Source organism: Peromyscus leucopus, chromosome 1 (assembly GCF_004664715.2).
Source record: "Peromyscus leucopus breed LL Stock chromosome 1, UCI_PerLeu_2.1, whole genome shotgun sequence".
Taxonomy (NCBI): Eukaryota; Metazoa; Chordata; class Mammalia; order Rodentia; family Cricetidae; genus Peromyscus; species Peromyscus leucopus.
The window spans coordinates 164413825-164439496 of NC_051063.1; the positions used below are offsets into that span (position 1 = coordinate 164413825).

At 49.6% G+C, this 25672-nt stretch overlaps 1 protein-coding gene across 3 annotated transcripts; it reads right to left on the bottom strand.

The window, feature by feature from the left end:
- Positions 1–15371: 15371 nt before the first annotated feature.
- Positions 15372–23169, bottom strand: Fbxo27 (F-box protein 27). 3 transcript variants are annotated; one of them, XM_037199713.1, is made up of 6 exons: positions 22617–23169; positions 22015–22395; positions 20537–20648; positions 20360–20455; positions 18118–18253; positions 15372–16454 (listed from the first exon to the last, which is right to left on the bottom strand). In XM_037199713.1, the coding sequence occupies exons 1-6, from the start codon at positions 22651–22653 to the stop codon at positions 16311–16313; spliced, it is 906 nt and encodes a 301-aa protein (XP_037055608.1). In that variant the 5' UTR covers positions 22654–23169; the 3' UTR covers positions 15372–16310. The 3 variants fall into 3 exon arrangements, with proteins under 3 accessions (XP_037055608.1, XP_028715084.1, XP_028715085.1); XM_028859251.2 differs by having other exon boundaries at positions 22611–23168; XM_028859252.2 differs by having other exon boundaries at positions 22758–23166.
- Positions 23170–25672: the final 2503 nt, after the last annotated feature.

A 25672-nucleotide genomic window follows, 5' to 3' on the forward strand; every position in this document is an offset into this window, starting at 1 on the left:
CGACTGTCCTGGAACTTGCTATGTAGATCAGGCTGGCCTGGAACTCACAGAAATCCACCTGCCTCTGCCTTTTGAGTGATAGACTCCAAGGGAGATACCGCTACCTCTCGGCTATTATTATTACTTTAGATTTATTGTTTATTTTTATTTTATGTGTATGAGCGTTTGACTCCCTGTGTCTGTGGGCACCACACGCATGCAGTGCCCACAGACAGAGGCGGTAAGGGGAGCCTTCAACCCTGGAGTTACAGATGGCTGTGAGCCGGCATCTGGGTCCTGTGTAAGAGCAGCCTGTGCCCTTAACCGCTGAGCCATCTCTCCAGCCTTTCCCGGTGTCTTTCTAAATCGTTTTCCTCCTTTTTATTATTTATTTATTTGTTTGTTTGTTTGTTTGTTTTTCCGAGACAGGGTTTCTCTGTGTAGCTTTGCGCCTTTCCTGGAGCTCACTTGGTAGCCCAGGCTGGCCTCGAACTCACAGAGATCCACTGAGCCATCTTGATGGCCCCGAATTGGCCTTCTTTCGATGGCTCAACAAAGCCCGGCTAACTCCACCTTCCTGCCTTTGTGTTAGCCAGTGATTATCCTTTCTTCTTCCTCTACAATCGTTTTCTTCCTCCTCCTCTTCTTTTCTCTTTTGAGACAGGGTCTCCAGTAACACAGACTGGCCTTGAACTTCCTATACAGGGAGTGATCCTCCTGCCTGCCCCTCCAACCAGGCAGTGTTGACATAACAGAGTGTCATCTGGTTGGAGCATGTTGAAAAATGAAGACATAAAAACAGCACTTCCCCATAGTGGTGGGCATGCAGTAACTCTCCGGGTCCTAGGAGCTCAGCACCGTAAAGTTCTCAGAGATCACCCTGGGGCACCCTGGTCCCAGGTGTCTACCAACCCCGTCCCTAGGAATCAGGGAGATATTAGCCAATACACTTCTGGGTGAGCCGAGCCTTGTTGCATTACTGACTTATCTTCAGGATTTCCATAAGTGCTTGGTGAAGGATCTTGTAACTTGGGTGTACTGATTGTGATGAGGATCACCCCACCCAGTGTGAGGGACACCCAAGCTGGTGTTTGCAGCTCTTTAAGTAGCCCCTTTTTTGTACAAACAATGTATTAGGAAGATGTTACTATGAAATACAATTGATGTTTGCTTTCTGTTTAATTTTATTCATTCCCCTATTGTTGTCTTGGGATGCTGTGGATGCCACCCATGACTTTGTAGAGAATTACTGCTTTTCTTTTTCTTTTAGATGTATGTGTATGCTGGGGCTGGAGAGATGGCTCGGTAGTTAATGGCACTGGTTGCTCTTCTGGAGGATCCATTCCCAGCATCCACACAACTGCCAAAAATCTTAGCTCTAACTCCAGTTCCAGAGATCTGTTGCCCTCTTCTGGACACAGTGGGTACTGCATGCTCATGGTGAACACACACACATACAGGTAATACACATAATATAAATCTAAAATAATTTTTTAAAAAATGTATGAGTATATGTGTGTGGTTCTGTGCATTTGGGTGCAGGTGCCCTCAGAGGTGTGGAGGCCCATAGTTTAAAGAAAGAAAAAGAAACATTGTCTTTCTTAGTTGCCAGAGTTCTACTCACAAGTATGAATTCTATCTATAAACCTAGGAAATTGTAACATCCACTTTCTAGGCTTGTTTGATTAATGTTCCGCCAAATCCAGTTTCAACAACTTTATGGCTCACTTAGAATGGAAGTTAATTAAATTCTCTAAATATTCTGCTTTTACAACTTTAAACCATTCAATTATCTTCAGAAGCGCATTAGAAGCACGCCCAGTGCTTGTAATAGACTGAACAGGCTGGGTCTTCAAACAGCCCAGTACCACAGACTCAGCTGGAAGCACTCCTTCATGCCCCTCAGTTCAGTGAAACATTTCAAGTCTGAAACAACAAATTACTAAATGACACAATAAATTTATGTTGGATACATTTGTCACACTTTTTTGTTTTGTTTTTTTCCAAACAGGGTTTCTCTGTTGTTTTTGGTGCCTGTCCTGGAGCTCACTCTGTAGCCCAGACTGGCCTCAAACTCACAGAGATCTGCCTGGCTCTGCCCCCCCCCCCCCAGTGCTGGGACTAAAGGTGTGCGCCGCCGCCGCTGCCACCACCGCTGCCACCGCCGCCGCCCGGCTGTCACATTTTTTTTTTTTTTTTAAGATTTATTTATTTATTATGTATACAGAGGAGGGTGCCAGATCTCATTACAGATGGCTGTGAGCCACCATGTGGGTGCTGGGGATTGAACTCAGGACCTCTGGAGGAGCAGTCAGTGCTCTTAACCTCTGAGCCATCTCTCCAGCCCTGTCACACTTTTTAAAGCAATTAGATGGGGCTGGAGAGATGGCTCAGCAGTTAACAGCATTTGCTGCTCTCACAGGAGACCCGAGTTCAGTTCCCAGCACTCACATCTGGTAGCTCACAGCTGCCTGTAACCCAGCTCCAGGAGACACCCTCTTCAGGCCTACAAGGGCACCCATGTGCACATGGTCTAAACACACACACACACAAATTAAAAATGATGAAAATAACTGGGTTTGGTAGTACACACCTTTAATACCAGCACTCAGGAGAGAGAGGCAAGTGGATTTCTGTGAATTCAAGGCCAGCCTGGTCTACATAGTGTGTTCTGGGCCAGCCAGAGTTGCATAGTGAGACTCTGAAAACAAAACAAAACAAAACAAAAAAACCTTAAAATACAAGTGTAAATGCTAACTACAATGATCCCCCTCCTGGTTCATTCTCTTCCTTTCTTCTTCTTCTCTCCTCTTCCCTCTTCCCCATCTCTTGCTCTCTCTTTCTCTTAAAATTTAATTAAAATGTAAGTACATAATTTCCCTCTCCGCCCATGTATCCTCTCCTCCTACTCTCTCCCAAATCCACGGGGCTTCTCTGATTTCACCATTGCTGTTATATGTCCCTATAAATGAATAAACATATAAATCCAACCCGCCCAGTCCCGCAGCGTGGCTGCAGGCCTATGTAACCAGAGCTGACCATGTGCTATTAAGAACCAATCAGGGACCATCCCTGGGGAAGGTTAATTCCCTCAGCAGTTGTTCACTGGCTGTGGCTCTTCATAGGGGTTTGGGCCTATGAGATTCCCTCTACTTCAGGATGTCAACTGGTGTTGGAATATTCAGACCTTGTTTAGGCAGCCATTCTGTTGAGATATCATGGTGTCACTTCTGTCACAGCTAGAAGACACAATGTCACAGCAGATGTCCGGCTCCTTTGACTATCACAGTCTTTCCGCTTCCTCTTCCAAGGCTCTGCCTGACCTTATGTGCAGGAGTTGTGTCGTGATTGTAACTATGGTGCCTGCACACCCTGTAATCAGCTGTTTTCTGCATCTGACTAGTAATGGCTTTCTGTCTGTCTCTGTCTTTTCCTCTTTTTCTTTTTTCTTTCTTTCCTTTCCATTTTTTTTTTTAAACAGGGTCTCACAATATATTTCTGATTGGCTTTGAACTCACAGAGATCCGCCTGCCTCTGCCTCCTGTGCTGGGATAAAAGGCGTGCACCACAATGCCTGTTTTTTCTGCCTTCCCCCCTTTCTTTGTGTAATTGGGTAGGCTGCAAACTGGAATCCTCTTGCCTTCAGCTCCTGAGTTCTGGGCTTGTAGCCACATGCTACCCTGCCTGACTACAATTTTTTTTTAAGTATTTTGAAAAACATCTATTTATTTATTTGTGTGTGTGTGTGTGTGTGTGTGTGTGTGTGTGTGTACATGTGCACATGCCATAGTATGCATGTGGTGGTCAGAAAACAACTTTTAGGATTCTATTCTCTCCTTTCACCATGTGGGTTCTGGGGATCAAACTCCGGTCATTAGCTGTGACAGCGAGTACCTTTACACACTGAGGCCTCTCACCAGCCCTGCCTGCTGATTCTTAGATGTTACCCAGAAGTGTTAATTCTGTGGGGTTGGACCCTTTCATTCCTCTGTTCACATGTAGCCTTCCTGGCTTGACGTGAAAAGATGCTTACCAAGACACGCGTTGAAAGGGCTGGGGGTGGGCTGGGGGTGGAGTCCAGTGTGCAGAGTGTCTTCCCAGCATCTGTGAAGCTTCAATTCCTGGGAGTGCAGAAACCCAAAGTGTGGTACACGCCTGTAATCTGAACATTCAGATGGTAGAGGCAGGAGGATCAGAAGGCCTGGCTCATTCTCAACTGCATAGCCAGCTCAAAGTCAGCCTCGGTGATGGGAGACCTTCATCCTCCTAGAATAAAAGAATCAAAGAAAACAATGCCACAGCTGGGCATGGCGGTGAACATCTGGGATCACAGCACTTAGGAAGAAGGAAAATTGCTAAGGGTTTGGCTAGCCTGGGCTACATAGTGAGACTCTGTCTCAAAGACAGACAGGCAGACAGGACACACGCTCACACCACACTGGAGATGAGAGGAATCACACAGTGTCTAGTGAGCGGGAATTAGCCATCCTCGCTATGACTGTGAGGGTGGATGCTTTGATATCCAGTTATGAGCCACCCACCCTGAGCCCTTTATCAGCAGTCACCCCAACACACTGTGTCACGGGCTGAAAGGGCCTGCACGCACCTCAGGTTCTGGGGTACTAGCACCTCATCTTTCCGACCAGTGACTAGTGTTGGATGCTGCTAGTGCAGCCCGCATTGGTGTGGGCAGGTGTGACCACCACTCAGCTCTCCTCTGCATTCCTGCCTAGCCAAAGCCCCTGCAGACAGCAAAATGACATGCAGTGTGCTGATGGTGTGGCTCAAGAGCCTTTTCTCCGGCTTTGCCCCTGGTATGGCTGAAATTGGAGATCATGATGGACAGGCAGGTCTTGGAGGGTCCCTTGGGGATGGTGGAGTTGTCCCCAGGATGGATCATTCTGCACCGTCACCAGAGTTCACAGTCTGAAACCCCCCAGCCCAACATTTTCTTTTATCCTTCCACCATGTGGATGAAATTTTGAGTCTGGCACATGCTTTATCAGCAGTCACTCTAACACAGGCAAACCCTCTACCACTGAACCACACCCCAGCCCCTCACTGGGGGATTCTAGGCAGGGGCTCTACCACTGAGCCACACCCCAGCCCCTCACTGGGGGATTCTAGGCAGGGGCTCTACCACTGAGCCACACCCCAGCCCCTCACTGGGGGATTCTAGGCAGGGGCTCCACAACTGAGCCACACCCCAGACCTCACTGGGGGACTCTAGGCAGGTAGTCAACCAATGAACTCTACCACAATCACTTTTTGGGGTGTGTGTGGGGAAAAGAGGTGTCACAATTCATGTACCCCAGGCTAGCTTCAAGATCTCTATATAGTAGAGGCCAGCTACAAGCTCCCAATCCTCCTGTCTCCATAACTCAAGTGCTGGAATTACAGGTGTGCACTGCTATGCCTGACCCCCCTCCATCACTTAAAAATATTTCATTGTTTGTTTTATCTTCTGTGTCTATGTGTGTGCATAGTGTATGTGTGTGCATCATGTGTATGTGTAAGTACCTGAGGAGGCCAGAAGAGGGCACCAGATCTCCTGGAACTAGGGTTATAAGAGGTTGTAAGCTGCTGTGGATATCGCTCTATATAAATAAAACACTGATGGCCAGTGACCAGACAGGAAGTATAGGTGGGACAAGGAGAGAGGAGAATTGGGGAAACAGGAAGAAGGAGGGAGAGACACTGCAGCCACCGCCAGGATAAGCAGCATGTAAAGACGCCGGTAAGCCACCAGCCACGTGGCAAGGTATAGATTTATAAAAATGGGTTAATTTAAGATAAAAGAACAGTTAGCAAGAAGCCTGCCACTGCCATACAGTTTATAAGTAATATAAGCGTCTGAGTGATTATTTTATACGTGGATTGTGGGACTGTGGGGCTTGGTGGAACCTGGAGAGAAGCCCTCCAGCAACAGTAAGCTGCCCAGTGTGAATGCTGGGAACTTAACCCAGGTCCTCTGAGAGCAAATGCTTTTAACAACACATAATCTCCTCTGCCTCTCCATCATTTAAAAGAAAAAGATTTGTATTTGTGTGTGTATTTGGAGGGGATGCCACCAAGTGTGCATGTGCCCATGAACACCAGAAGCAGGTATCACATCCCCTAGAGCTACAGTTACAGGTAATTGTGAGCCATCTGGTGTGGGTGTTGGGAACCAAACTTGTGTCCTCTGGAAAAGCATCAGGTGCTCTTACCCAGGGAGCTATCTCTCCAGGGCCCCCACCCATCACTTTAATATTCTCATCCAAACTTTTTTTTTGGGGGGGGCGCAGTTGAGACAGGGTTTCTCTGTGTTGCCCTGGCTGTCTTGGTACCCACTGTGTAAGACCAGGGTGGCCACATACTCACAGAGATCCACCTCCCTCTGCCTCCCCAGTGCTGGGATTAAAGGCGTGCACCACCACCCAGCCTCATCCATACTTTTTGCCTCTAAGGTTTAGGCGCAAAAGAGACAAAACCCACTTGGGTGGGAGGCACATTTCGCTAAGTTAAACAAAAACTCACACGGCATGAAGGGGTGGGCCACAAGAGACTGGATTTTCATCCATTTCGGAGTGCTGTGATGCCAGGCTGCGCTTGATCGCGCATCCCGCCAGCAGCCTCACTCCAGGGACAGTTGCACCTAGGAGTCAAAATGTCTTCCTAACGTGGCATCGTGGAGCAGGCTGAAGGAGGCCACTGTCACAAACCACAGCCAGTATACAAGACTACAGCAAGAGAAGTGAGAAAAGCCCCTCGGGGGCTCAGGACACAGTCTGTCAGGTGTGGCCCCGGTGTCACAGTCCCAACCCGCAGACCTGCAGATTTGGGCAAGATTGGCAAGTTAGGAAGCATGAGAAGAGCAAAGCTAGGTAGGTCCAGGAGCACACACGTGTAGTCCAAGCACGCGAAGGCTGAGGCTGGAGGATCAAAGCCAGCCTGGGCAACTGAGTAAGACTTCCTCTCAAAACACCAAGGGCTGAGGTTGTACATCAATGGTGGAGTCCTGGCTTAGAGTCCGCCTGTGAGACGCTGGCTGTTTAACAAAAGAACTCTTACCTAGAGTTCAGCAGACAGGGGCTGGGATCATGACTTAGAGCACTGGCCTAGAATCTCCCAGACAGGGGCTGGGAGCCTCGATCAGTGGTAGAGCCCCTGCCTAGAATCCCTCAGTGAGGGGCTGGGGTGTGGCTCAGTGGTAGAGCCCCTGCCTAGAATCCCCCAGTGAGGGGCTGGGGCATGGCTCAGTGGTAGAGGCCCTGCCTAGAATCCCCCAGTGAGGGGCTGGGGGTGTAGCTCAGTGGTAGAGGCCCTGCCTAGAATCCCCCAGTGAGAGGCTGGGGCATGGCTCAGTGGTAGAGGCCCTGCCTAGAATCCCCCAGTGAGGGGCTGGGGTGTGGCTCAGTGGTAGAGGCCCTGCCTAGAATCCCCCAGTGAGGGGCTGGGGTGGTGTGGCTCAGTGGTAGAGCCCCCGCCTAGAATCCCCAGTGAGGGGCTGGGGTGTGGCTCAGTGGTAGAACCCCTGCCTAGCATGAAGAGGTCTTAATTCTAACCCCCAGTACCTCCCCTGTACTTCACACAACGTCTTCACCTCCATATTATTGGGGGTAGACAGAAATGACTCCATTTTGTACCTGCAGCTTTTGCAGTGGTGTGAAAGTCTGACTGCGCCTCTGTCTGCTGTTGGAGGAACGTGTGACATAGAATTTACAGAGCTCAGGCTAACACTTTCCATTCTTTCCTTCCTTACTTTGGAAGGAGATGACAAAGGCCCAGAAATCCCAAAAAGAGCGTGGTGGATCAAAAACAGCATTGTTTGTTGAGGTGGGGTCTGGCTGTGCGGTCCAGGCTAGCCTAGAACTCCCCATCCATCTGCACCCTCAGCTAGCCCCGAGTGCTGGGATAGCATGTGGGCTCCACCTTGTAGCTCCCCCCGTGTCCCTGGTGGGAAAGAACCCCAATGTGCCAAGTGAGTTTCAGCTGAATTGAGTGTTTGCACTGCTTCTTCCTCAGACCAAAAAGAGACTTGGAGAGACGCGGTTTTAAACAGAGGGATTTGCTTGGAAGAGAACTGCATTCAAGATGCGTGGTGTGGGTCACATCCAGGAGTCCTCAGCATGGTTCAATCCGTTTCCAAGGAGCAAAGCCTCAGAGGGCAAAAAGGTCCTGTGCACACAGATAAGCACGGGAGAAGGCAGGGAAAGTTAGACACGTAGCTGGTCACTCTTTTCGAATGAAGAAGACATTTGGCTGTTCTCCAGGAACGCCGGGGGAAGTGCAGTTTACAGCCTGGTAAACCTTTGGTACCTGGTTTTCCAGAATTTTTTATGTTTTACTTATCCCAGACATTTCTCCCTAAAACCTTGAGCATTAATAAAACTCACCCTGTGAGAGATGTCATTTGTACTTTACAGCAGCCTAAGTGACTTCGATGTTCTCTTAGGGCCAGGCCACAACTGACACCGACAGGCATTGGTTTACCTGTCATTCTCCCTAGACCCTTATCTTGACCATTGTTTCTAAGTCAACAAGAACCATCTTAGGGATGAAGCCATGTGTATTTTGTAAAGAGCATCAATGTAAACATGTCCTAAGCTTTGTTACACTCACAGGGCCCAGTTAATTGTTATCTGAAAACTTTCCCCCCCAATATTGTGTTGTGTTTAATGTGGCAAAAATAACTGAGCTGATGTCAGACTCCAAGAGTCTTGGTCCAGCACCGGTCACCTAAATCATTCTTTCCTCACCCAGATCGGTTTTTTTTTTTCCCCTCCAGGTTGAAAAGCCTGCAAGGATCTCGCACACAAAGCCTTAGGTGGGGTTGAAGGGACTCGGGAGCCAAGTGCCAGCCTGCAGGCTGTGGCCACAGCCCCACCTTCTGCCGAAGCTGTGGAGTTTACATTAGCTGAGTTTACTGCAGCACACTAGCAACCAGAGGGATAAGAGATAGATTTTTTTTTTGTAATTAATTTATTTATTTTGTTTTTTTCGAGACAGGGTTCCTCTGTGTCATTTTGGAGCTTGTCCTGGATCTCGCTCTGTAGACCAGGCTGGCCTCGAACTCACAAAGATCCGCCTGGCACTGCCTCCCACATGCTGGGATTAAAGGTGTGCGCCACCACCGCCCAGCTAGATTTTTATTTTATATTTACAGGGGTTTTGCCTACACGCATGTCTGTGAATCATGGTCAGAAGAGGGCGTCAGACCTTCATATTTCTTAGAACTGGAGTTATGGAGACGTGTGGGTGCTGGGAACCAAATCCAGGTCCTTTGGAAGAGCAGCCAGTAATCTGGACTGCTGAGCCATCTCTCCAACCCTCTGAATTAAAAAACAAAAAAACTCCACCCCAACCCCCAGAAAACCACTTTGCAATGCACATCAGAGACCATCTGCTCAGAGGAAGCCGAGAAATGACATCGTGTGTAAAAACCACCTTTGTTTCTGCCCCCACTGCCGCCAGACCGTTGCCTTTTGAAAGGTAGAAAGCACATCTCCGTAAACGGGGCTTTTCCTACGATTGTGGTCTGGAGTGTCTGTGGGGCCAGCGAGACGCCCTCCATGTGAACACTCACTTTGGGAGTTGTGAAGAGCAATATGGAGCTAGCTAAGGAGTCAGGTAAAATCAGATGCCGACCTTCCCCTCCCAGGACGCTTGTTCTCCTGGCCCTTGAGTGCACTTTCTGTTTTTGTCTGAAAAAGCACTTGGCCTGTGCTGATCTCCACTCTGATGTTGTGTGTTAGACTTTATTGTTTTAGAGCCGTTTCGGGTTTGTCCTAAGTCCCCACCTACCCCAGCTGCCACACCACACTGTCCCCATCAGTGTGTCTCACCAGGATGCTGCCTTTAGTGCTGTTTGGGCCCACACTGATAGGAATTCCAACCACGCCCCATGGTCGTGCATGCCCAGCAGGACACTTAGTCGTCATCTCCGGGTCATACGTTTTACGTGACCCATGTCCCATGGTTACTCAGTCACGTAGTCGCTCTGACGTGACCGAGTGATCTCTGCACATGGGCCTGTGTGCGCAGATGCGCCCTGGCCTTTATAAGGCGGCACCATGTCTGTGTCCCCCCACCCCCTCTGCGCCTCTGTTTCTGCCAGGCCTGGCTTCCCCAATCCATCCCCTCTTCTCTCTAATAAAGTGCATTCTACCTCTGGTAAGCACGGCTCGTGACTCTTCCACCAAACAACCAGCGCCTTTAATCTTTCACCCACTGACACATCATTACCGACAAAGGCCATAGGTAATCAGGGTTCACTCCCCCGCACCAATGCTAGGGACTGAACCCAGCGACCACTGAGCCACATCCTAGGCAGGGGCTCTACCACTGAGCCACACCCCAGCCCCTCACTGGGGGATTCTAGGTAGGGGCTCTACCACTGAGCCACACCCCATCCCCTCACTTGGGAATTCTAGGCAGGGGCTCCACCACTGAGCCACACCCCAGCCCCTCACTGGGGAATTCTAGGCAGGGGCTCTACCACTGAACCACACCCCAGCCCCTCACTGGGGAATTCTAGGCAGGGGCTCTACCACTGAGTCACACCCCAGCCCCTCCCTGGGGGATTCTAGCCAGGGGCTCTACCACTGAGTCACACCCCAGCCCCTCCCTGGGGAATTCTAGGCAGGGGCTCTACCACTGAGTCACACCCCAGCCCCTCCCTGGGGAATTCTAGGCAGGGGCTCTACCACTGAGCCACACCCTAGGCTTTCACTGGGGCATTCTAGGCAGGGGCTCTAGGGCAAACGAAGTCAGAATTGTCCTCTGACCTCTGCATGCCCAATAAGGTAAATAAGATATTCTAAGTGTTTACCTGAGGTCAAGCTTTGTCTTATTTCACACACACACACACACACACACACACACACACACACACACTCAAAACTAGTTCAGGCTGGACCAACTTTTCCATTTTTCCACCCAAACATAATGAGAGTAAACTGAATAAAATTTGATTAGATTTGATGGTTAGGGGAGAACTTATCTCATTTTTCAGAGGGGTTTTCATGTAGCCGGATGCAGGTGGGAGTCCAAACCAGCTAGCTACATTTTTTTGGAGATGGGTATGTGAGCACAGTACATGCAGGTAAAGGAGACATGCTCCCAAATACATCATTAGAAAAAGAAGAGTGTGAATAGTCAGGCCAGGTAGAGTCCTAGGTCTCTAAGCTATTCCCTACGATTGCCAACCTCAGTCTGATTTGATGATGATGGAAAAAGAATATGCATTTAGTAGAAGTCAAATTTGGAGTTAAAGGGGCTGGAGAGGTGGCTCACTGGTTAAGAGCACTGGCTGTTCCTCCAGAGGACCTGAGTTCAATTCCCAGCACCCACATGGCAGCTCACAACTGTCTGTAACTCCACATGAACATACATGCAGGCAAAATACCAATCAACACTCATGAAATAAATTATTTAAAAAAAAATTGGAGTTAAAAATATTTTTTGTCATTTGTGACAGGGTCTCAGTATGTAGCCTTGGTGGACCTGAAACTCAGAGATCTACCTGTCTGTCTCTCACGTGCTAGGATTAAAGGCCTGTGTGTGGCACATGCCCAGCCTACGCTTGGAATGGTTATTTTTTATTATTTCCTGGGTCACAATGTAAGAAATATCAAATACCAGTCTTTTTCTATCAAGTACTACAGAACTTGTGTTTAGGATAAGGAATTCAAAAATGTGCCCCAACACCTTGTAAGACTTATGCTAATATTTTAATCTGCCACCCAGGGAAACTGTTGTTTACACAAAAGCTCACTGCTACATTCCAGGGATCTGGTGGTTAGATGTAGCGAATTTCTAAATGGTCTCATTAAATAAATATAGTGAAAGCCTTAGAGATCAGGGAAATAGGGAAAGACACAGCTAACCTCACCTCACCAACTCCGCAGCTTCCAAGGCGAGCTACTTCCTGTCTACCTACACCTATATGCCTTGCTGTTCTGCCATCTGATTTGCTCTCTCTTTCCAGCTACATCATTTCCTCTTCCTACCCAGCTCTGTCACTTCCTGTCTGTCTGTACAGACCTCCAGACCTCCATGGTTAACTAGTGTTGGAATTAAGGCGTGTGCCACCACACCTGGTTCTGTTTCCAGTGTAGTCTTGAACTCACAGAGATCCTGCCTGCCAAGTGATAGGATTAAGGACGTGTGCTACTGTTGCTGACTTCTTTGTTTACTTAAATGGCTTGCTCTTTCCTCTGATCTCCAGGCAAGCTTTACTTATTAAAGCACAAATAAAATATCACCAAGTCAGGTGACCCCTTTCTCCTTGGGGCAGATGCCTTTTCCACCGTTTTCTGTGCACTGATTCTTTGCAGACTAGCCAACTGAATTAAGACTGAGCGGGACTCAGCCAATGGGGAAAAGACACAGCCACCACCCAGATTAGAATAAAAACCAGACGTACTTCCTGGGTGTCGACCTCCGGAGCACACTCTTGGTCAAGAGTGACGGTTGCCTTGTCCAGCCACTTCAGCTGGAGATGTGCTCTCTTACTTTGTGACCCCAAACTTATTTCTAACAACTAGAGATCTCATGCTGGGTGGTGGGAACCGTGGGTCCTGAGTGAAACGTTTTGATATGTTTCAGATCTTTGTTTGTGAAGCAGGGTTTCACGTAGAGCAGACTAGCCCCAAACTCTCAAGGATGACCTTAGTTCTCATTCTCCTGTCTCTAAATGCTGGGATTATGTTCTCTAAATGCTCTTCCCCTCTGAGGTGTTCAGGGCTCCTGTAGATCCCACCTCACCTGAATTTTTGAATGGGTGCTGCCTCAGCCACACTCTCCAAAACACGTGCTCTTCAAATATCGCGATGAGGCTTTCTCCACAGCCTCGCTGTCCCTGTAAACCCACAGTAATCTAAAATATAATTCAGAGTGCATTGATTTCAATGTACCCATGTCACAACTCAGCGACCCGGGCCCTGTGCTGTAGACTGTAGTCATCCCCACAGACTGTGGCCCTGACCACTGTTAGGCAGGCAGGCAAGGTCCAAAGTGGCCGCCCAGAATGGCAGTGCTGGTGACAAAGTCCTGAACAGAAGGACTCTGACCAGTGAACAGGAGGATTATGATCGAGTAAAGAGAAACCTAAAGATGGGTTTACCAGGACCTCCCTTACTCTGCCTGCTCAAAGGTCTGCCCAAGGCAAGGGCATCCAGTTCCGGGTCAATCTAGAAGGGCCGGTATCAACTCAGAGATCCCACCCTCGCTTTCTCTCCTCCGCCACCCCACCCAGGAGGGAAACAGCCTTGGCAGTTTGCTCTCCAATAAACATGGAGTGATCTGGTTCGGTGATTCCTTGTGACCTCTCTTACAAGGGGCAGGTATTCTGGAAAGCTCCTTCATTTGGTTAAAGTTTGACAGCTCCTGAAGCTACAATAGTTTGGCTTCCAGAGCTAAGGTAACTCGTTCTTCCAGATTCTCTCTTGACCCACCCTCACAGCTGATGTAGAGACAGCCTGACTGACAACCCAGACTGTGGGTACTCATCAATTACAAGGTCCAGAACTTCCCCTTTCCTCTGAAACCCATAAGAAGGAAGCCAAAGTTAGCCACACAGGCCTGAACTGTCCTCAGAAGCCCATCAGGCTGCTCTCTGTCTGCGGCATTAACAACTTCTGTTAGAAATCTGAGGTTGGAGAGATGGATCAGAGGTAAAGAGCACTGGCATATGGCGGCTCACAACTGCTTCTAATTCCAGTTCTAGGAGATCTGATGTCCTCTTCTGGCCTCCACAGGTACTGCACACACAAGATGCACAGACTATTTGTAGACAAAACACTCATACACATAAAATAAAAAGCAAATGAAGCCAGGTGGTGGTGGTCCACGCCTTTAATCCCAGCACTTGGGAGGCAGAGGCAGGCTGATCTCTGTGAGTTCGAGGCCAGCCTGGTCTACAGAGCGAGATCCAGGAAAGGCGCAAAGCTACACAAAGAAACCCTGTCTCGAAAAACCAAAAAAAAAAGCAAATGAGTTTGAGGCCAGCCTGGTCTATAGAGAGAGTTCCAAGACGGGCTTCAAAGCTACACAGAGAAACCCTGTCTTGGAAAACCAAAAAAAAAAAAGCAAATAATTATTTATAAATTCTTAAATCTCACCTGGCAGTGGTGGTGCACATCTTTAATCCCAGCACTCCGGAGGCAGAAGCAGGCGGATCTCTGTGAGTTCGAGGCCAGCCTGGTCTACAGAGTGAGTTCCAGGACAGCCAGGGCTGTCACATATAGAAACCCTGTCTTGGAAAACAAAATAAAACAGGAACAACAACAAATTAAAACAAAAATCTCCCACCCAGAAAGATCTGGGGGCTGCAGAGACGACTCTGTGATTAAAACTGAGTGATGTTCTCACAGAGGACTTGAGTTCAGTTCCTAGTACTTGGAAGATGGAGGCAGGAGGATCAGAAGTACAAAGTCATGGTTGGCTAGACAGAGGTTTGAGGCCAGCCTGGGCTACACAAGATCAATAACAAACAAAGGACTGAAGGAAGCTGGGCGTGTGTTGTCTGTAATGCTACCACTTGGACACACAGGAAGCAGGACTGTCATGAGTTCCAGGCCAGCCATACCATTGCAAGAGTCTGATAAAAAGATCAAAATATTGGCTGCCAAGATGGCTCAGTGGGTAAAGGTGCCTGCCATCAAGCCAGATGGTCTGAGTTGGGTCCCTGGGGTCTACATTGTGGAAAGAACGGACTCCTTCAAGTTGTCCTCTGAGCTCTGCATGTCTGCAGTGGCAAACATGCACCTTCTCCAAGCAGAGAAAGCATGTACACAGACACACAGACACACCACACACACATACATATACACACACACATACATACACACGCACCACACACATACATACACACACACCACACACATACATACACACACATACATACACACACACCACACACATACCACACATACACCACACACACATATATACAAATACACACACACACCACACACATACATACACACACTACACACACACTACACACACACTACACACACACACACACACACACACACACACACACACACACACACACACACGAGCATTTGGCTGGGGTAGTGTATGAAGCAGAGCCAGGTGGAGGCAGTTGAGGCCAGCCTGATCTACACAGTGAGTTTCAGGTTAGCCAGGGCTACATAGTGAGAATCTGTCTCAAAACCGCAATAACAATAAAACAAACAGGCCGGGCGTTGGTGGCGCACGCCTTTAATCCCAGTACTCGGGAGGCAGAGCCAGGCAGATCTCTGTGAGTTCGAGGCCAGCCTGGGCTACCAAGTGAGCTCCAGGAAAGGCGCAAAGCTACGCAGGGAAACCCTGTCTCGAAAAACCAAAAAAAAAAAAAAAAAAAAAAAAACAATAAAACAAACAAAGAAAAAGATATGAACCAGTTTAGGCAAAATAATTTATTACAGTGCAATTGGCAGACAGATATTGCCAGTATATTATTATTCTCTCTCTCTGTGTGTGTGAGAAAATGATAAATAACTTTATACATTCCACAATTCGGAGGTCCCTGAGGATCAGGGCCGGGGCTGTAGCAGTTCCTCATTGTTTGGAGAAAATCTGTGGGCAGACACACCCTTCAATGAGGAGACCCGGGTGTAGCCATGTGAGCCTGGGTTCACTCGGAAGTTGGGATTTTGCTAGCCATAAGTTCAGATATGAGTGGAGGACTTCGGTAAAGGACAAAGGAAGTCCCTGAGGCGGAAGCAGGAGGTGACAAGAAGACAATGCTGAGGACGCTGCTTAGCTGGTAAGATGTGTGCCTGGCTTGCTGAGGGCCGGGCTCATCCCAGCACCCCACAAACCTGGGTGGTGTTGGTGCATGCCTGTAATCCCAGCGCCCCACAAACCTGGGTGGTGTTGGTGCATGCCTGTAATCCCAGCACCCCACAAACCTGGGTGGCGTTGGTGCATGCCTGTAATCCCAGCACCTGAGTGGCGAGGGCAGGGGGCTAAAGCTACCCTTGGCTTTTAGCCACTGGATACATGAGACCCTGTCTCAAAAAAGGCTGGGGGATCAATACTGAGGACAGGCAGTGAGGGGTCAACTGAAACAGAGGCAGCTTGTGACCTCTCTGAGACCAGCATGCAGACAGGCACCCGGACACCCTCGCTCTACCCAAGCAGCAGCCGTGGGCAGATCTGATGGAGGACTCCAGTGTTCAAGACTCTGCAAACAAGGCCAAGCAGGACCCTCCACTGGATCCTAGCGTTTCATGTTCCAGGAAGGTGTGAATGCTTGATTCATGAAGAATTCCAGTCACCAGCCCCAGCCCCTGGAAGGCACAGTCAGGCTGTCTTGCCAAGATGGAGGCCTTTGACTAGGGCTGACAGACTCGCACGATCACACTGGAGTTGGTCACTCTGGCCCCATAGTGGCCGGCCCAGAACTGCGTGTCCTGGCCCCAGTGTTCAAAAGACACAAAACGGACGCCTCTCCTGATGTTGGAGAACACGTGGGTGACCTGGAGGTAGAAGGAGACAGTCTTGTGTCATAGCCCGGACAGACAGTGCATCCCAGGACGGCGGCCACCTCACTGCCTACGTCCCTTCTTCTTCTGAAATCCTGCCATGTTCTCTAGGTGTGGCGACAAGCCCCTGTCATCACGGGTTGGGTGACTGAGGCAGGAGGATGGAAAGTCGGAGAGGACAGTCTAGTCTTTGTAGTGGGGTCCAGGACAGTTGAGTTATATAGTAAGAAACTGTCTCAGAAAGAAAGAAAGAAAGAAAACCCAACCAAATAATAGGGGTTATCAGCAAGAATGTGGCAGAGATTCTGGGTGTGGCTGTGCACATCTGCAATTATTCCCAGCATCTGGGAGATGAAGGAGCTCAAGGTTAGCCTCACCTACATAGTGAATGTGAGACCAGCGTGAGCTACACGAGACCTTGTCTCAAAAGAAAAAAAAGCAGCAGAAATGAGCCTGAGCGGTCTTTTTTTTTTAAAGAGATTTATTCATTTATTTATTATGTATACAGCATGTATGCCTGCAGGCCAGAAGAGGACACCAGATCTCATTACAGATGGTTGTGAGCCACCATGTGGTTGCTGGGAATTGAATTCAGGACCTCTGGAAGAGCAGTCAGTGCTCTTAACCTCTGAGCCATCTCTCCAGCCTGAGCCTGAGCAGTCTTACTGAGTGACCTCCCAAGCTCGGTCAGGACAGGCCACGCGGCTAAATCTCACATCTCTTGGCCCCTGACCCCTGACCCTTGTGGAAAAGTCTGCCTGCCCTGGGGTGGCCATGATGTGAGGAATCTCAGTGTAGACTGGACCAGAGACCTCATGGAGGAAATTTGAAACTAAATCAACAGTGATTCTTCACATCACGGCTGCTCCAGGGTCTGCAGGCTGCCTCTTGTCATGGTCACCCACCACTACCCAGCCTGCCCTTCAGCTCCCGCCACAATCTGAATGCTGTTGTTAGAAGAGGAGAGACTTCAGCTGGATTTGCCCAGTCCAGCTTTCTTCACGCCCCGATTCAGAAGACATGGCAGGGCTAGGGAAACGGCTCAGCTGATAGAAGGCCCTGCACACATCTAATGGATCTAAGTCCGGATCCCCAGCTCCCACGTACAACCTGGCAGTGAGGGTACCTCTGTAACTCTAGTGCCGGGGGCAGACACGTGGAGCCTCACAACTCACTGGCAGAGCAGTCTAGCCAATCAATGAGCTCCTTGTTCAGTGAGAGATGCTGTCTCAAAAATGAAGACGAAGGGTGATGGAAAGACATATGACATTGATCTCTCTGCCTTCCACGTGCACATGGCCATGGACAGGCACAGTTCCCCATACACACACACACACACACACACACACACACACACACACACACACACACGCGAGCGCTAAAAATCAAAGACAGAGGGCTGGAGAGATGGCTCAGAGGTTAAGAGCACTGACTGCTCTTCCAGAGGTCCTGAGTTCAATTCCCAGCACCCACATGGTGGCTCACAACCATCTGTAATGAGATCTGGCGCCCTCTTCTGGTCACACATGCTGTATACATAATAAATAAATAAATCTTAAAAAAAAAAAAAACAAAGAGAGTTGGGGGTGATGAGACCATCACGGTCCCCACCCCGCTTTCCTCTCCCAGTGAGGCTCCTCTTCAGTCAGAGGCTCACCTGCAGGTAGATGTTGTCGTTCCATTGTTCAATGGGGTCTGGCACAGCCGAGAACTTATCCAGGACATTCTGGTGAGCATCAAGAAGCTGGACAAGGAGACGGTACCTGCAGCCGCTGTCATGTCGCGCTCCCCACCTGTGGGTACAAATTAAGTTCCTCAAAAGGGCCTTCTGGGGGCCTTCTGGGGCTGGCAAGATGGCTAAGCCAGTAGAGTGCTTGCCACACGAGGATGAGGACCCCAGAACTCATGCAAGAGCTGGATGTTAAGCTGGGTGGTGGTGGTGCATGCCCTTAAACCCAGCACTACTTTAATACCAGCACTTGGCAGGCAGAGGCAGGTGGATCTCCAAGTTCAAGGCCAGCCTGGTCTGCAGAGCAAGTTCCAGGACAGCCAGGGACACACGGGGAAACCCTGTCTTGAACCCTCTTACCCAGAAAAGCTGGGTGTTGCCGGATGTGGAGGCACATGCCTTTAATTTAAACTTTCTGGAGGCAGAGGCAAATGGATCTCTGTGAGTTTGAGGCCAGCCTGGCCTTCAGAAAGTTCTAGGTCAGCCAGGGCTACACAGCGAGACCATCTCAGAAGAAAATAAAAGGCTGAAAAGCCAGGTGCTGTGGAATAATCCTGTTGTTCATTGTAAATATGTATTGCTCTCATTGGTTAATAAAAAGCTGATTGACCCATAGCTAGGCAGGATTTCAGGACAGAGAGAATGCTGGGAAAAGGAAGGGTAGAGTCTCAGGGGTCTGGAGCCAGAAGCAGAGGAAGCAAGACTTGTAGAAAATGAGGTAACAAGCCATGAGCCATGTGGTAGAACTTAGACAAGAAGTACGGGTTAATTTAGGTTTAAGAACTGGTTAGTAACAAGCCTAAGCATCAGCTGAGCATTTATAATTAATATTACGTCTCTGGATGTTTATTCGGGAGCTAGCTGGCAGTTCCAACAAAAAACTGCTTACAGCCAGGGAGAATAATACCTGCTTTTAACCCCAGCGCTGGGGAGGCAGACGGGGACTGCTTCTGAGCAGTGATACTAGGCTGACCTCTCCCCTCCACCATCGGCACACACATGGAATCTGCCCTGATCCCCAGATCTTAGGAAATGGGCCTGCTGGTTTGGGCAAGTAACCCCAGTTGTTACAGAGGCGACATGGGAGCATCGCAAGGACAAGGCCAGCCTAGGCAACTTGGTGAGACTGTGCCTCAAAGTAAGACCAAAAAGAGACCTGGCATGTGTAGCTTAGTGTTGGAGGCTTTTCCTGGCATGCATGAGGCCCTAGGTTTGATTCCCAAGTTCCTGTACTTGTCTCTGCCCCCCAATAAAATGGTCTTGGGAAGATGATACCAGGCCTTTTTGAAGCCATGTCTGCCAGGAGTGTCTTTGTTGGAGATTCCAGTCATACCAAATAGTCTACCAGACTGAGGACAAGGGCTAGCCAAGCCCACAGATAGGCTTAGGTAAGAGCTGGCCACTTTAGAAAGATCTACAATGCAATTTAGGGCTGTGAGTTAGCCTCACCCGGAGGCTGTGGTTAACCACATGGGCAAGCAGCCAATCGGTCAGGCATTCCATGAAGCCCCAATAAAAACTGTACAGAGAGCTGGTCCTGTTCCAGGCATCTCCCCCCCTCCCCTTTTTTTTTGGTTTTTTGAGACAGGGTTTCTCTGTGTAGCTTTGAGCCTTTCCTGGATCTCCCTCTGTAGACCAGGCTGGCCTGGAACTCACAGAGATCCACCTGCCTCTGCCTCCCGAGTGCTGGGATTAAAAGCGTGTGCCACCACAGCCTGGCCCCTTTTTTTTCATTAAGAAAAATTTTTCATTCATTTTACACACCAATCAAAAATCCCCCTCCAGGCATCTTCACACACGCACGCACGCACGCACGCACGCACGCACGCACGCACGCACAACTCTCAGGCTGTTAACACTGCACCCCTGGGAGAGAGGCTGTGTGATCAAGGTTCCAAAAATGCAGCCACACTTTCACACTTACAAAGCCCTGGCTGTGTTTCACGTGAACTCATCATAGTTCAGGCTTTCCGTTTTGTTTTTTTTTTTTTGTTTTTTTTTTTTTTTTTTTTTTTTTTTAGAGAAGGTGTTGCTATGTAGCCCTTGCTGGCCTTAAGCTCATTTACACTGTCCTGGGATTCCCCATGACCCAAGTGCTGGGATTACAAGAGTGTGCCATGGCCATGGTCCCCAGTGTTGAGCAAAGGACCTTTCCTGTCACCACACTCACCAGTCAGAGACTGCAATCTCCACACCACCACTGTCCAGCAGCTCTGGCCACAGACCCTTCTCCTGCAGATCCACCACCTGCTTCTTGCAGCACCAGCTAGGAGGGTGGGAGAGGATCGTGAGAACAGGCAGGCCTTTCTCAACAAGGGCTCTGGCCTTTGGGGAGTGAGGCTGTCACCTGAAGGAGGTCACGAAGCAGGTCTGTGAGGGGGCCCCAGGCACAGGTCTCATGTTCTTCTCCACCACCCAGCCATCTCCACCATGCTGCACCATCCACTTGCGCAGGCCTTCTGTAAAGTAAAAACAAGGCTGAAGTGGGATAACTGCACCAGGGAAACTGAGGCATTGGGGTTGATGTCAAATTCAAGTGCCCGCCCCATCGGTCACAGTGTGCAAAGAATTAAGAATTTGTGTAAAAATAAGAGAATTGACTGCACAAGGTTGGCCTATGACCCCACCACCCACCTGTGCTACGACACTCGAGTTCTTTGGCACACACAATAATAATTTTAAAAAGTTAAAAATGTACGTCTGTGCCCCATATGTATGCCTGATGCCTTCGGAGGCCAAAACAGAGGCTAGAATAGAAGGTGGGACCTCCTGGGTCTGGAGTTATGGATGGTTGTGTGCCTCCATATGAATGCAAAGAACTGAATTCAGGTCTTTTGGAAGAGCAGTCAGTGCTCTTAACCGCTATCTTTCCAGCCGGCAAATAATAATTAAAAAAAAAAACAAAAAAACAAAAAAACAACTACTAAAATAGTTGAAAAGCTAGGAGCTGCTCTTCCAGAGGACCTGAATTCTGTGCCCATCTCCCAAGCCAGGAGACTCAGTCTCCTTTTAACTCCAATTCCAGGGGAGCTGTCTTTCTTTTGACCTTCAACATACACATTAATAAAAATACATTTAAAAGTTTAAATCAAATAAAAAATATTTACGGCTAGGTAGTTTAATCCCAGCACTCGGGAGGCAGAGGCAGGAGGATCTCTGTGAGTTCGAGGCCAGTCTGGTCTACAGAGTGAGTTCCAGGAAAGGCACCAAAGCTACACAGAAAAACCCTGTCTTGAAAAACCAAAACCAAAACCAAAACCAAATCCAAAACCAAAACCAAAACCAAAACCAAAAAAAAAAAAAATTTATGCAGCAATTTTAATTGCTCATCGGTGGCTCCTAGAGCACCCTGTCTCCCAGGTAGAGGGTATGGAGTTGGGTTCCCTCCCCAGCTCCCTTGTGGTCAGGTCCTTCCAGTCACTCTCTCTGGGTCGTGTGACCCCACTTCTACCCCCTCCCTCTGCTTCATCTGTAGACCTGCTTCTCTTCCTGCTCGTCCCTTAGGCTCCGCCCATCTTGTGACTCTGGTCTTGCCCCTCACAGGTTGTGGCCCCTGACCTCAGCACTTCCCATCAGCTCTCTTGGGTCCCTGCCCCGCGTACTCTCCCTTTTGGTCCATGGTGACCCCGCTCCCATCCTTTTCCATTGGTTGCCTCATGGCCACGCCCTCACACCGCCCATCAATTGTCCCGTGACTCCGCCCCTCATCCGCTCTCATAGGTTCTCTTTCGTGCGCCCATCCATTATCTTGCGCCCCCTCCGATCATCCCTTCCGGTCGATGCTCTCGGGGGCCCCGCCCTCGCAGCACTTCCGGGGCTCCTCACCTTGGCCGCAGGGGTTGCTGATGAGGTTACGACCTAGCGGCCGTCGCAGGCAGAATTGGCCCAGCGGGCAGGGCCGGGCTTCGCGGGGCGGGGGCAGGCAGCGGCGGGCTAGTGCCAGCAGGGCGCGGCCGGCAGCGCTGCGGTCGCGGGCCAGCAGGAGCAGCCACAAGGCCTGGCCATCCACCAGGGCGCGCCAGGCGCGGCACACCCGGCGGCAGTGCAGCAGCAGCGTCCGCGGGGGCACGTGGCTCAGCACCACCAGGAGCAGCTCCGGGGGGAGACGGCTCAGGTCCAGCGTCTCCTGGGGGTCGGGCTCCCGCGTGGGGACCCGGGCCCTGGAGGTCCAGGAACCCATGGTCCCCGCGCCCCGCCTGCTTGGGACTACAGGGGGGAAGGGGTTAGAGGTCAGTGACCAGAAGCCTCCGCGACGCGCAGCCTCCGCTGGCCTGCTTTGCAGCCCCCTGCGCACCCCGAGACTGTTAGCCCCAAAGCCACCCGCCGCCTCCCGTGTCTCTCGCCGCTCCGCGGTCCCCAAGGCTCCCTGCCCCACCCCCACCCCCGCAGCTGCCACCCCACCCGAGCCCTCTGGCGCTCACCAGCACCTCTGCCAGCTCCCCTCCGCGGCCTGTTGGACCTCATAGCCCTAGTCCTGCCTAATGCGGTTGTTCCCAGATGGGACTTGTCTGAGACTCGCTGGTCTCTCTCATTTCCTAAAGTCCCAGCCCTTTAGTTCAAGACCCCACCTCCTTCCGGCTGAGGACGCCGTGTGAATCCACCTGGAGATACAGGCTAGGCCAGGGCTCTGGGACAGTCCCAGGGACTGTCACAATCCGACACTTGGAATGACCCTAAATCCGCAGTAGGCATCTGGCATCTGGCAACAACTATTATCTTGGCTAGGCATCTGAGTGGAAAGCTCCACCCCTAAGCGCATTGAACCAGTCTTCTTTAATGTCAGACATAATCATCCGTGCTTTACAGGAAAAGGCAGGCTCTAGAGGACCAAAATAACCGCCCCCCAAGCGAAAGCATCAGCTAAAGTTTACTGTTTCACTTTGCCAAATTAGCACATCTCTGCCTCATCACAGGCGAGAAAACGGAGGTTCTCAGAGGCCATGTGATTAGTAGGTGCAGGTAGATCTGGATCAGAATTATTTCCCCCCTTTGAGACAGAGTCTCACTTTGTAGGCCTGCCTGGTCTGGAGCTCACTGTGTAGGCAAACTCACAAGAGACCTGCCTGCCTCTGCTTCAGGAGTGCTGGGATTAAAGGCGTGCACCACTCTGACAGCATTTAAAACATCACTTTTCAATTTTTATTATTTGTATGAGTGTTTTTGCTTGTGTTTATGTCTCCACCACTTTGTTGCCTGGTGCCTGGGGAGGCCAGAAGGGCATTATTGGGATTCCCTGGACCTGGATGGCTGTGAGCACCTATGTGGATGCTAAGCATTGAACTCAGATCCTCTTGGAAGAGCAGCCAGTGCTCTTAACCCAAGTCATCTCTCCAGCCCTGTTCTGCAGCTGAGTCTCGGGTAGAGCACATGCTGTCCTTGAACTCACTAGGTAGCCAAGCATGACACTGAAGGTCTACCTCTGGAGTAGTGGAATTACAGGCACAAGTCACCATACCCTGTTTACAGCGTCTTTTAACCAGTGTATCAGCTCTGTCCCGTGCAAATGAATGAGTCATGTGCACACTATTAAACGTCAGCAAGTAGAACTGGACCTGGTTCTTGCACACACTGAGCTTGCTGTATAATAGACACAATAAGCAGCCTGTGTGTGTGTGTGTGTGTGTGTGTGTGTGTGTGTGTGTGTGCTGGGAAATGAATTACAAATTCTTACCTGGGCCTGCTGTGGATCCCAGCTACCTGGAGGCTGAGGCAAGACAATCTTTTTTTTTTTAATTAATTTATTTATTTTTATAATGCCGAATGCTGTTTATTGAAGGAGGGAAGAGGTCTTAAATACAGGCTTGCAGCACAATGGGAGGACCCCGGAGGGCAGAAGTTCGCTACCGATGTTTTACAATTGAGGCAAGACAATATTACATTCTGGGCCTGCCTAGACAATTTAGTGAGAGCCTGTTTGAAAATAGAGTCCTAGAGATACAGATCAGAGGTTCAGAGCTTTAGAACAGTAGAAAAGGCCCTGGGTTCAACCTTCAGGGTGGGAAAAACAAAAACAGAAATCAGGTCTGGGTGTGCTTGCACACACCTTTAGTCTCAGTGCTCTCGAGGCAGAGGCAGGAGGATCTCTGTGAGTTCCAGGCCAGCCTGGTCTACAAAGTGAGTTCCAGACCAGCCAGGGCTATGTAGTGAGACCCTGTCTTTAAAAAAAGAAAGAAAGTAATCTACAAACCCCCAAACTCTGTAAATGTGGAAAAGAATGATGTGGTTAATTAGTGAATGGGTGTTTACATGTCATAAGGTGTATCAGCCATGATGGTCAGACTCCCCATGATGAATTATTCAGTAGGGTATTGATCCATGCTGTGGAAAAACAGTGCTGGCCTGGGTCTGGCTGAGAGCCTGCGGGCTGGGTGGAGAGGACAAGACCCCTCATCATGAGAGGAGGCTGCCTTGACTAAGGACTGGCTGCATTTCTTCTCAGCACAAAGGTTTATTAACTTTTTCAATCTTTTCTTCCATGCTGAGTATCGAACCCAAGACCTTGCTCAGGGGCCACTGAACTGCATCTGTCCCCAGCTCTCAGGTTTTGAGAAAGAGTGTCGCTATGCAGTTCAGATGGCTTCTGCCTTAGTTCTAGGAAGACAGGCCTGTGACATCACACCTGACTAATATACGCATGTTTATGTGTGATGTATGCTGGTGTGTGAAGTGTGTGTGTGAAGTATGTGTGTGTGTGTGTGTGTGTGTGTGTGTGTGTGTGTGTGTGTGTGTGTGTGTGTTTATCACGGCAACACTGTTAGGTCCAAAGTGCTGTCCCAAAATGGCAGTGCTGGTGACAATGTCCTAAACACAAGGATTGTTACTGGGTAAACAGATGCCTAATGGTGGGTTTCTTTTTACCAGGAGACCACCCACCCGGAGCCTCCTTTAATCATCCCAAAGGTCAACTACCCTGGGCAAGGGCATCTAGTTCTGGGTCAATCCAAACAACCTTGTGCTACTTTAAAGACTCTACCCTGCTGATGTCATATAAGGTCCATTCCCTTTTCCACCATTTTGCTTTTTCTCCTCAGCCCTGGAGCGGGGTAGCCTTGGCAATTTGATCTCCAGTAAACCTTTCTTTCTACCCACAGGGTGGTCTAGTTTGGTGGTTACACTGTGCCCCAGCTTACAACCACAAGCTCATGGAGGCCAGAGGACGGCTTGTGGGAGTTGATTCTCTCCTTTCACGGAGATGTGGGACCTGGGGCTTGTACCCGGGTCATTAGGCATGGCAACAATCACCTTTCCCCACCCGCCTTTACACACTGGCCTCCTTAGTGCATACAGTGTCCAGCAACACTTTACCATGGAGACATCCAAATGCTTTTAAAAGATCAGTGCATGGACCACTCAGTGTGGACAGCTGACCTCCTGCCTGGCTCTTTTTTCTGTCCTTCAATCCACTCTTTCCCTCTGGGCTGTTTGAGGCATAGGTCAGGCAGGAGACTTTTCTGTTTATAACAAATTCAGTACTTTTAATGCC